This window comes from Antrostomus carolinensis, unplaced genomic scaffold (genome assembly GCF_000700745.2).
Source record: "Antrostomus carolinensis isolate BGI_N321 unplaced genomic scaffold, ASM70074v2 scaffold1318, whole genome shotgun sequence".
Lineage (NCBI taxonomy): Eukaryota > Metazoa > Chordata > Aves > Caprimulgiformes > Caprimulgidae > Antrostomus > Antrostomus carolinensis.
This window is the reverse complement of record NW_010332176.1, coordinates 45531-58241: the sequence shown is the minus strand read 5'-3', so window position 1 is coordinate 58241 and position 12711 is coordinate 45531. Positions and strand designations below refer to the sequence as shown.

At 41.5% G+C, this 12711-nt stretch overlaps 1 protein-coding gene across 1 annotated transcript in view; it reads right to left on the bottom strand.

Moving 5' to 3' along the window:
* Window positions 1-10404, bottom strand: part of LOC104529176 (myosin heavy chain, cardiac muscle isoform) — a 44560-nt gene extending 34156 nt beyond the window's left edge. The window contains exons 1-10 of the mRNA XM_010173392.1: window positions 10268-10404; window positions 9071-9174; window positions 8420-8563; window positions 6421-6577; window positions 4621-4648; window positions 3649-3742; window positions 2260-2280; window positions 1587-1679; window positions 244-307; window positions 53-151 (exon numbers count right to left, since the gene is read on the bottom strand). Coding sequence (XP_010171694.1) covers window positions 53-151; window positions 244-307; window positions 1587-1679; window positions 2260-2280; window positions 3649-3742; window positions 4621-4648; window positions 6421-6577; window positions 8420-8563; window positions 9071-9174; window positions 10268-10358 — 895 coding nt within the window. The 5' untranslated portion in view covers window positions 10359-10404. The remainder of the gene's footprint in view (window positions 1-52; window positions 152-243; window positions 308-1586; window positions 1680-2259; window positions 2281-3648; window positions 3743-4620; window positions 4649-6420; window positions 6578-8419; window positions 8564-9070; window positions 9175-10267) is intronic.
* Window positions 10405-12711: the final 2307 nt, after the last annotated feature.

The following is a 12711-nucleotide window of genomic DNA, read 5'->3' as shown; positions in this document are numbered from 1 at the left end:
CTATTCAGCTGAAAGTCGGTTGTTAAAAGCCGTGGATCCATGCAATGCTTACCCAGTAACTCTGGTTTCTTTCCTGACAGGATTTGGTAGAAGATATGATAGTCTCTTTCGCCCGGTTGCTGGAAAATCACTCGGGATTTCTCCAATAAATCTAATCCCACAAAGGAAAATTCAGTGAGAAAGGCTCTCCAAGCTTTCAGATGAGCAATTGTATTTTTTAAAAGGAGAGAGTTTGCTGCTTACAAATCTCAATATCAGCAGATGACAGCTTGCCTGTGGTTCCAAAATGGATTCGGATAAATTTACCCTAATTCACACAGAAGAATATTCTAATTAGTGCATATAGTATACACAGAGGGGAAACAAAAGATGCTGCTTGAAGGCAATCATTTGGCCCAAGGAATCAGTTTATGCTAACTCCTTGGCTTTCCACAGGCAGATTTTCAATGGGAAATATCAAACAATGTTATTACACTTTTCCAAGTCTAAACCTGTACGTACAGCTATGTAATCAGCTTGTGGGGAAAGGATGACAGAGTACTTATCTGCCAGGCTAAGATACGGGAAAGCACATAGCTCTGAGCTTCATGATGCAGGTTTACTGTAATGCAGGACTCGGAGCAATAAGCCTGGGCATGAGACGCACAGGCTCCTTTTTTGACTCTTCCTCATTCGCAGTCTTAACTTACATGTATCTACTTAAGTCAGAAGGGTGCTGTGATTTTACACTGCTTTGCCCATTAAATTTGCACATTCATCCCCCAAAATTAATTAAAATTGAGTAGTTTTCATTTAATTTATCATATTCAAACACATTAATTTTTTAAAATAATTAATTTCTGTTCCAGCTGACAAACTCCTTATACAATTGTGTAGCTTTCCACAGACACTTACAACCTCTGACCCCTTCCAATTTCATTTTTAACTGGATTTGTTAAGGAAGCATGGGCTACAAACTCAGGTTGTCATCCTCATGCCATTCATTTTGGGTCCTCCAAGCCAACATCAACCAGATGTTGCAGAGGCAGCACTCCCGAGGGGATTGCTGTCCTGCAAGCTTAATGGAAACGAGGAGATGCCCAAGGTCATGTCAGCACTGAGGGACAAGCAGGGGCAAGCTTACCTTGCCAAAAAGGTGGATGATATGGATCATAGATAGGAGCACTGCTGCATGTGTGGGCCTGCAGCGGGGGAAGATGTGAGGGAGCAGGGACTGTGGTGTATTTCCCATACTTATTGACAAAGTAGAGCTATTATAGGGAAAGGGAATGACTCTGGCTAGTGGAAAACATGGTAGGAAAATAAGGCTATGGAGCAGAGGCAGATCTGCCATTGCTGTTCAAAGGGCTTCATACAGGTAGGCTTTATTTGTCTCCTCATCATGTACAGTTTAAACAATTATTCAGGGTGCATCTTTCTTTGTTTCATTTTATCTTTAACCCTTTCAGTAGTTTTTCCTGGTTAGATCCTACTTTATTATTCTTCCCCTGTGTGGAAATCTAGTCATTTTACTGGACAAAATTATTACAGAGATATTAACTGGCCATTGTTGAAAAGGACATCATTACATTATGTTACAGACTTACAAAACGTGAGGAGTTGTCATTTCTCAGGGTTTTGGCATTTCCAAAAGCTTCTAGGGCTGGGTTTGCTTGAATGATTTGATCCTCCAAGGTTCCCTAGAAATCAAGGTTAAATACTATTGAGAAACCTACAGGCCACACACGTGGCTGTCAGCTAGAACTCAGCCATGTATTCACTTACAGAGAGAAGCTTCCCTAGCAAAGTGGTTTAGCTCTACCCCAGGGGTGGCACAGTGTGAATGGCATAACAGCAAGATAGTCAGTCAATTATGAGTGCTTAAGTAGCCCCAAACGTTCTACTGGTCTCTACTGTTTTGCTTTGCAGATTGGATATTTTATGCCACCTGCATACAAAATAAATCACCATATTTTCCCATCTACTGTGAAGCGTGTGGGGACATCCAAGTGAATGTGTGTAGAAGTTGGGCTATTAAAAACAGTGACAAGCACTAAAATGCATTAGATTTGAAAGCACTCAGAGCTTGTAATATTTGGGATTTTTGGAGATAAGAAAAGCATTAACTGTCAAGCACACAAACTTCAACTGCCTGGGTTCCAGGGATCCCTCAATGGGGGAAAACACGCTAAATGAAATGCTGAGGTTCATGACATGCAGTGACAGAGCCCAGTACCATTTTCACCTGGAAAAGATAAAATAGCAAAGCTGATGACTTACCCCAGTTTTGGTAGCTGGTTGCTGTCAAAAGGGGAACACAATTGAGAAAAAAAGAAAGAGAGAATGTGAGTACTAACACAAAGGACATCCAAAAAGATAAAGATTAGCAAGGTTAGATGTCTAGTGGTCATCAGCACCCAGCAGGACTTTTTGAAGCCTTCCTTCAAAAAACACATGCAACTGTTACTTTGCATCCACCATACATCACAAGGGCTTTTCCTACCCAGCTTGTTGTTTTAATCCCTGCTCCAAACATCTACCTGGTTTTGCTCTGGTGATGTTCCACAATGAACCAAAAAGCTAACTAACTGCACAGAGGAAAGAGACTGGTGCCAGGTGGTAAGAATAAAAGGATATAAATGCAAACAGACAAGTTATAGACAATTAGATTATGCTGCACTTGAACTCTTGGATTATTGGGAAAAAAAGGGTGATGATAATGAAAACAAAATGTAACCTGAGCTGATAAATTACATGGAATATCTTCCAGCTGCAGTATCTGTTATTTGCACAATTGTTCCACGAGCACACCGGGTTTCAGACACCGTTAGGAACACCAACCTCCTTGCACACAAAAAGCTGGCTCTGGACCACTCAATCATTTGTTAAGAAAGCCTTGCCAGCCTCAGATAAATGTATATTAGATTTTGGTGATGTGAGGTATGTGCACAGAATCCAAGCCTGGTTAAAATTTTGGTCTTATAAATAAAGTTCATAGGAATCAGTTAATTCACCACAAAAAAGCATTGAGGCTTCAAGTGCAGTGAAGCTTACAGCGAATAAGCTCATAGCAACACCAGATAAAAAGCAGCATGAATACAGTATTCACTGCAACCTTAGAGAGCACTTATAAGCAGAACAACACTTATCCAAAGGGAAATACAGAAAAGCTGACTGAAAAAATCTTTTGTTAAAACGTTCCTCTTTTTTGTGGACAAAGAAGCTCTCAACAAAACAGACATTTTTATGAGAAATGATAATCCTAGTCCTTTTGAAGACTATTTTCCATGTAAAAAAAGAAAAAAATTCTTAATCTTCACAGTCTCTCCATCTTTTCATCAGCTTTTACATCCACAAGAACTAAAACTCCCAGAAAAAAGCAGCAGCAACAAGCAGCTGTTCAGAACCAGAGAACCAGGGGTGGTTTTGCTGCTCCATCTGGAGCATGGCAAGTTCAGGTGAGCATTGCCTTGCTACCTTCTGAAGAGCATGCCCTCAGTAATGCTGTGTAGAAGTGTCAGTATCTTTCCCCAACAGTTTCTTTTCTTAACGATGCCTGTTGAGGTCTAACACGTGGTCTAGTGTTTGGGATGCAGACTTGTGAGGTTAGTTGTACACAACAGAAAAAACCTTGGGAGTCTGACATGAAACAACCACCAGCAGACTTACGTTCTTTTTACCAGGTTCACCCAGGGCTGCCACCGTGGCAAAGTACTGGATGACACGTTTCGTGTTGACAGTCTTGCCAGCACCCGATTCTCCGCTAAAGGAAGGAGGAAGATGACATAGGCATCGCTCAAACAGCTGTATCTCATCCTTTCAACTCTCCTGTCCTGCCAGCTCCTCCCTGCTCACAGCCTGTTCTCAGAACCACTGACTCTGATTTCTGCAGCCTACTGTTTGGCCATGTCAGCAGAAATCACAGCTGAATGAAGAGGTGAATGCCTGCGGTAGTAGTAACTATTTCTTCACGTGACTGGGCTCAGAAATCTTGTACAAACGCATGCTACACTGAGCTTCCTTTAAAGGCATGAAGTTTTATCACAAACATCCAGACTGAGGATCTGAGGTATACCTATATATAGCTAACGAGTTATAAAACATAAAGAAAAGCTGGGGTAATTTGTCAGCATTATCCAGGAGCACATATGAACTGTGCAGAGAGACATCCACCACTCCATCATTCATGCTTGCTGGTAAATGACATACCTCTTCTTTTCTACCTTGGTCATCTCCCTCCCTTTAGATGTGTCTACACAACATTCTGAAATATAATTTGCAGCAAGAGCAACCACATTGAAAAGAAAGAGTCTTCTACGTTTAAAGAGGGCAGACTCAGCAAGGCTAACCCTGCAAGAAGATTCTTTAACTGCCTGCTGAGTTGTTTTCATGCCTACTTGGAATGAACACCAGATGGGGATGAGAAATGGGCCAGCCTCCATCAAATCCTTAGCTACTTCTTTCCCATAGGACTCCAGGCAGCCATCAGATGGCCAAGTTACCGGTTACTTGGCTTGGATCAAGTTCTATAGGCAATTTAGCTGAGTTTTCAAGGATCAACTTGTATTTCAGTAGGATTTTTTTTCTTCCAAGTTTTTTGCAGCAAGAAAGTCTCAAATCAGTCAAAAAAGAAGCACTTACGTGATCAGCATTGACTGATTCTCCCGATCTGTGGAGGGGAAAAAAAGGAAGAAAAGGAAAGGAAAGGAAAGGAAAGAAAAGGAAAGAAAAGGAAAGAAAAGGAAAGAAAAGGAAAGAAAAGGAAAGAAAAGGAAAGAAAAGGAAAGAAAAGGAAAGAAAAGGAAAGAAAAGGAAAGAAAAGGAAAGAAAAGGAAAGAAAAGGAAAGAAAAGGAAAGAAAAGGAAAGAAAAGGAAAGAAAAGGAAAGAAAAGGAAAGAAAAGGAAAGAAAAGGAAAGAAAAGGAAAGAAAAGGAAAGAAAAGGAAAGAAAAGGAAAGAAAAGGAAAGAAAAGGAAAGAAAAGGAAAGAAAAAGAGACAAACTTAGTAGGTTGTACAAAGTGCTTGTTATAATTGCAAATGAGTGCTAACTATTCCAGAATCAGTCCTGCAAGGACAGGAGAGAATCACATGAAGCTGAGATGGAAAGATAAAAACTAGTATCACCTAGTCCAACCTCCATCAGGGCAAGTTCTAGCCCTGCCCTGAATCCCCCTCCTCTAGTGTTCTGTTCAAGTCGGTATTAAAGACCTGTCAGTTGTGCACGTTCAGCCTGTGTCTGGGAAACTATAATAAAGGAATTAATTTACTGTCATCAGAATGCTTCTTGTCTTACTCCCGAGTATGTCTTTGCTCACATCTGCCCCTTCTGCTCCCGCAATACTAGACCAACCCAAGTATTTTTGCTTTTTGTTCACAGGCCGTTCCTTACTATTCATATGTACTCTTCTTCAGTTGGCCATGCTGCTGGAATGAAGTTTTATGGTACCCCTGCTGCTAATGGCCTGACCAGAAACAAACATTTATTAGAACACTTTGCAACCTCAATGTATTATTAACCAAGTTCAGCAAATGCTAAATCATAGCGCCTTCCCAAGCTGTTGAGCCTAAATTCCCCTTTTTTTAATTCCAGTCATCATGACAGGCTACATATTGGGCAGCCTGACCATATTTCACACTTATCTGTTAAAAGAGCATCTCTTTGCAGCCACACACACATCCCCTCCACCCAGTGCCTTCTGTCCCCTCACAGCTGTGGCACTTTCATTTTATTAAAACCAGGTGAGAGTGGAATGTGTTCCCACCAAGTCTCTTTGGGAGTTACCCTGATGCCTCACAGGACTTGGTGTGAACACATCTCTGCTGCCCTCTGCTGATAAACTCTTTTTTTCCAATAACTTGAAGGTCAAGGAGAGAAAAATTCACAAGAAATCTGGAGTTTGTTGCTGCAGGGCTTGTGCCCAGACCCACAGCAGTCAGTGCAACACTGACCCACAGCAGGTTTGTACAAACAATGTGCACGCAGCACCCTAGATAGCTGGCCTTCACTAACCTCTGAATGTGTACATCTTAGAAGCGTTAGAATACTGAGCATAAACTGACAGTAAATTTATTTTTGAGGTTGGGAAAATACTCCCAGACCTTTGGGGCATGGCCCCATTTCTGTTACAAACTGATGGATTCACCCATTTCAGACACCTAAATTTGTGCACCTTACAAATAATCTACATACAGAGCTTACTGTTATCAGAAGTACCACAGGGACAGCCAGGGGAGTTTTTAAAAAATAAAATAATAATAATATAATATATATACACACATATATATATTTAAAAAATGACACAGACTGCTAAGCCCCTGTGGCTTGTAAAGTATGTGCACATTTGTTGCACACCGTGAAAGCTCTCACAAACTTCTGTCTGATGCCAATCAACTCAGCTTAATAAAGCAAAGCCAATTTGGAAAGCAAACAGTGCCACTTACTACGCAGCATGTCGTGGTATGCGTTATCAGCAATGGAGAAGATGTGGGGAGGTGCCTCCGAGCGCCTCTTGCCTTTGTATGCGGCAACGACCTCCGACTTGTAGACAGGCAACCACTTGTAGGGATTTATAGTCACGCAGAATAAACCGGAATAGGTCTAGAGAGGAACACAAACCAAGAGTGAAAAAAAACAGCTTAAGGAGTAAGAAAAAAATCTTAGTTAACCAAGCAGGATCTGGTTGTTGCCATCTTCTGATCTCAGTTTGAATTCTGACTTGAATTTCAGCCTTTGACCTGAATTTCTAAAGATACTGGTCTGCTAAGTGACTTCCTATTGGCAATTGGTATCAAAACTACAGATATTAAACAGTTTTCCAAAGGGGGAAGAGTATTTTCAAGAAGACAACCAGAAACGGAAACAGCCCCTTTAGCAAAACAAAGGAGCAGCAAATAGACCCACGTCTGATTTTCTGCCTTGCTACCCCACGAGAGTTGTTTCCTCTCGAAAACAGTTATAGTGAAGGGAAGAAAAGCTACAGCTTTCCTGTCCAAACTCTATACTTAGGAAGAGAAACAATGTCCCATTATTAATTTGACGTGAGCACCTTGGGGTATTCAGAGAGAAAACAACTTCATAGTGTTATTCCCCAAAGCTGTGAAGCTTTTTTAGCTTTTGGAGAAACACAGTTGGCAAAAATCTCTATAGTCACTCTTTGGGCTATTTACATCAGTTAGCTGGGACCTGGTCGTTCTGAGGAGGAGTGCATTTTCAGTTGTAACCCCAGGGAACTGGTGTTAGCTGGTAACTTTTTAGGTACTTAGTCGAGGTTAAGGCAAAATTCTTCAGAGAAACCCAGCTATTGTACAGACACAAACACTATGTGAATTAATGATCTCAACTACATTCTAAAAGTTTCAGGTGAAATCCAGGTGTCTTCCCCTAAAAATAGCATTAGGACCTGCTCCAGAATGGCCCTGGCATGAATCCTCAGTCCTGTTTTTGACATGGAAAAGAAAAACCCCAACCAGTAAGTGGATTAAAGCAAGAAGACAAATTTAATTTTCTACCTATACTGATCTGCAAGCAAAGCTATGCTTTAGGCCATATATATCTCCATATAGGGGTTATTAGATAAATGCAGAAAATGTTTAACAATCAGGATTTAAATCGGAAAAAGTTGGATTTGCTCCTCTGATGAACAGCAAAAATCAGAACAGGGATTGGCTAGAAAATCTATAGATCCCCCTAATTGATTTCAGACACAACTGAACACAGCAAACTGAGAGCAAAAGCTTGGCATCATAAAATCAGATGCTACAGAAGCTTGTCCTGGTGCTGACAGAAATTATGTTAATGGTGTCACAAGGAAGTTACAGAGCAAGGGAAAAGGCCAGAGCGAAACAAGACAGATGTCAGCAATGAAAATGTAGGTAATAAAATGACTGAACTAAAGATAAAAAGGCTCATACTTAAAAATTACATGAGTGCTCTAAGCTTGAGGCATTGTTTCTTAACAAGGAAATCTCCATGGCTGGTGTTGACATGAATAACAATAAAATAACAAACAGATAACTCTATCATATTCCCCATGAATAAACCAAACTATCTGGATTCTGATGAAATATCTGGCAAGTGGGGAAATTGATGCTGAAAGTCACATTGGTAGAATGATAAACATAAGTACCTAATATTAGGAGAGGGAAAATAAACTAGGTCTCCCCAACTCCTTGATTGCTGAAAATCTGTCCCATGGCACCCCGCTCCTAGGCAAGCAAGTAAACCCAAAGAACTAGACACCATCTTATAAATTCAGCTTTGTCTGTCTGGGTTCAGACACAAGCCAGCTCCAAGCAACTTCTTTCCTGAAAAGATAAGCAAGACCCTCACTTGTATGACTTACCAAAGTTGTAAACCGAATATGAAGAATACAACGTGTTCAAACATGAAATCTGCACTTAAAATGCAGATTTCTAAATATACCCTTGTAATGACCCTTACATAGATCATCCAGTTGCTGTAGCGCTTCCTCAGGTTGTACAACACAGACGCCTCATTCAGATGGGTCAGCATAGCCATGTCCTCGATCATGTCAAATTTGGGAGGGTTCATTGACTGTACATCATCTTCTTTTATAGTCATGGTCTGCAAAGATAAATAAATACAGTAACACTGGGATATTCTGTTGCTTCACACATCTTGCAGGAGAACATATTATTTTTTTCCCCTGCAGAGGGAAGTCCTTCAGCTCAAGCCCAGCCTATGTACATAATACAGTTTGTTTTCTCAGTTATCAGAAGAATGGTGGAAGGCCAAAATTATAAAAGTAAGAAGCGAGGTGGTATGGCTGCTAAAGGAGTCATGGGATTTATCTGCAGTCTGGGCTTTTACCTCTGGAGTCCAAACTAAAACTGGCTGATTGCACACCTCTGCTCCCAGACCTGCCGCTGCTGGGAGGTGGCTGATGTTCGTGTTCCCACCACCACATTGTGGTTTTTTGCATGTCATTCTGATACAGCAGCAGTTACTGGGGCTTCCCATCCACAGCCCATTTCATGAAACAGGGAGCTGAGCTGAAAGCAGGACAGGCAATCTCTGGAGCTTGCTGCTCCTGCCTTGTTAGTTATGGATCAGACAAAACCAGCTTGGTACCCTTCCATCTGTCGTCTCCACAGTCACTTTGCCTCCGCTGCTTTCGGTAATTTCAGCTTCAACATAAGCTTTCTTTTCATCGGGAACCCAACATTTCTTCTTCCCTGTGAAACGAAGGAGTCCAAGGGTTCAGAGCCTCATGACAAACAGTAACACCATGCCTACCTAAGTGAGATTGCTGGGTTACTTTTTCTGCACAAGCAACACAAAACCTCTGGGACCACAGCAGATCAGTAGTGCTGAGGAGCTCCCTGCCAAAGCAGAAGGTGAAGGTCTCACAAATGTTGTCTCTCCCCTTTGAAACTACCACTTGGCTTCCTCTAGATCCTTCCAGCACAAGGTGTCAAAATATTTCACAAATGCTGGCTAAGCCTCAGCCTCCACAGGAAATCCATAATCATTATCACCAGTGTGCAGATGGAGGAACTGAGATCCAAGCCCAAATTAAGGCGTTTGCTAAAAAGTCACACAGAAAATTGCAATCTGAGCGAGGAATCCAACCCACATATTTGCCTGCTGGCTATCAGATTTAACCTTATTTCTGCACATTCTTCTGAGGTTTGTCTTGAAAAACAGCAATATTAATGACTCACAGTGAGTTATGCATGTGGCTTTTTAGAGTTTGGAGTAGCTGCACTAGACTTCAGGTCTTTAGTTACAGCAACTACTTTGAAGAGTGAAATGCTGTGGTAATTGCTGTATTTATACTTACAACTACACCTCAAGGCTCATATAAATCTAGTTCATGAAAAGTAAATTATGGGAAACTAAAAGCTAACATCAAATTATCATACAGCCTGCAAGTCAAAGAGATATACAGGTACAAGACATCTAGTCAGGCTGCAGAATCTCTCTCATTACAGGAACACATCAGTGTGCGGTGTTTTTCTTTCAGACAAAGAAGTGATTCCCTCCCCCATTTAGCAGGGCAGTACAAATACACCTTGCCGCTAAATCTAGTTAATTACTTACTTACCATAAATTGATAAATTATTTCTATTTAGGACTACCTGGGGTTTTTTAAAATAGCTTTGCAGAAGAAAGAAACCAGAACTTGGTTGAACGAGGTACTTCAAACAGCAGCAGCAGCAGCACAGCAGCAGCAACGCTCTGCTCTGTATTCCCACTACTACACTTGGGTGTAACCCTTGTCCCTCTCAGTTGGCCACTAGCAACATAAAGGGCACTGCAACTCACCATCAAAGGCCACGGTCTGTGCCATCATCAGCTCCTTCTCACTCTTTCGGAGGAAGGGAGCAGCCTCCCCGAATTCCGACATGTCCATCATCTTGGCAAGTGTTCAAGGTGGGACAACTCAAAGTGGAGAAAGAAAGGGACGTGGTCTACTGAAAAATAATAATAAAAAAATATATATATTTAAAAAATTTTGTTGATGATCTGAGGCAATACAACACACTCAGCACAATGTGGCAGGTGGCTGATCAAAGTGATGATTAATTTGAAGCATAAATACCAACACAGATTTGGGGCTACACTGCGCCCTTAGTTAAACCCTTCCCTGGCTCGGCTTATTTAAAGCCAGATGGAACCTGTGTGGTTCAAAACATCGACGTGGGTCACAGTTATCTCCATGGGAGAATTTATTCTCTTCTTTGTGGCACATATGGTGCTTAAAAGCAGGAGATAAAACAGACCACTTGAAGCTGTGATTTTAAAAACCACTTAGCAGGGGCATGTTTTGGCCCCTTTCAAATTTGCCTGGAGCACATCAGATTCGCTCTCCAGCACATCTCCCTGGGGCTTTGCCACTCAGTCACTTCAAGCATCGTCTCAGGCAGGCGTTTTCTGTGAATTATGGAGCAAGACTGCTGCAAACCAAGAAACGCTGCAAGGTTGTGTGTTGCACCCTTGGTGTGGCTCCAGTGATGTATGCCCATCCTTTTGCTGGAGAAAGCCAGCACTGGAGCTGGAAACAGCTCTGCTACCTGCAGCACTCTGCTCTGATCACATGAATTAGCACGTTAGAAAAGAAGTTTCTCTGCTAAAAGGTGTACATACACATGCACATGTGCACACAATTTAAGAATTTCAGATATTTTTCTTTAAAGTTAAGACACCATTTGATTACTATCCAAAGCTGCACAAGTGACCCTCAGATACTATCTCTTCCATTATTTTATTTACAGTGCAATATCCAGAACAGCTGGACTAATTTTCAAAAACCCTATCAAGACAGACACTCTAGTCTTTCAAATTTTAATTCAGTTTCTTTCTAACAAAATCCTGGTAGGGATAAAAACTCTTCAACAACCAAGGCAGTTTTTTTCCCCCCAACACATTCCTTCTGGGGAATGTAAAGCCCTAAGACAGTAGAGCTGCCAAATGTTTTACATTCAACCCTCTCCTGCTGCCACAGTACAAGCTTGCAACCTTCTGTCTCATTGCTGTAGAGCAAAACTTTCTTCCTCAGAATGTGCCTTAACTTTTTTCCTTTTTAAAGATTAAGAGCCTACATAAGCACAACTATCACCAATTATTTTAACATCAGATGAGCTGACCAAAATTCCCAGCTGGAGGCACAATTCACACAAATAGCATGGCAAAGCCTCTCTCCCACGGGGAGTGTGTCTTAGCTCTGGTAAAGCAATGAAATTACATCAGTTCATCCAGTTAAAGAGAACAGCATTAGAGCAGGCAAGTGCCATTTCACATTAAACATGCAGAGGACCCACTCCACTGTTAATCTCTAGGACTCAGGACAGATTCTTACAAGTCCTAATATACACCAAAGTACTCCAAACCACTTCTGTGCAGCGTGGCTCCATTTGCAGACCTCTTGGGGACAGTCACTCAGCTATTGCCTTCTTAACTCTTTTTCTTTTTTTTTCATATCTATTCATGTTGTTTGGTTTACGGTCATAGGATCATATTTAAAAAGCAGTGTAGTCAGGAAAGACAAGGCAGAGTTAAAGACACTTGCTTTCCTTTCAGTCTCTTCTAGCTAGCAACAAAAAGAGCCAATGCTTGTATATGAACTTTGGAAGATCCTTGAAAACACCTACACCCAGTATTGTTACACAAAGATAAGTGGCATGCCCAGGATCACCAGCAATTTGGTGATGCTTTCAGACTTGGAAAGGAAGGACCTTGTCTTTCTTTGCTGGGGCTGTTGGAAGAGCTACCGTAGTGTTAACAGCTCATCCACAATAGCGAGGACAGGAGGCTCCACCTCTCTTTGAAAGGGAACCTGGTAATTCTCCAAGGGTTGTAACTCAGGATGGATTAAGGAACTCCTTGGACCAATGAGCTGCTTAAAATTGCAAACTGCATAAACCATCACCTCTTGGAGATGATAGAGAAAAGAGAAAATATGACTTGCAGGTACTGGCTAATCAGTCCAGCCAGATGCATAATCACAAGGGACTTCACGCTTTCCCAAGTGGTTATTCTGTTCAGCTAAATGAACATGCTGATGTTAGAGAAGAAACATGTATTTGCCATCCTAGCATTCAAGCAGCAGCCTAGGGTGACTGACATAGGCTATATGTTTAGTGATACTACTACAAAAACCTTAAGCCACATGAAAACCTTAGTCACACCAAAACCACGGCACGGAGTTAGAGCACAGCTGGCTACCCACATTTAGAAGTGAGAGAGGTTGGTACTCACCCTGGAGAGCA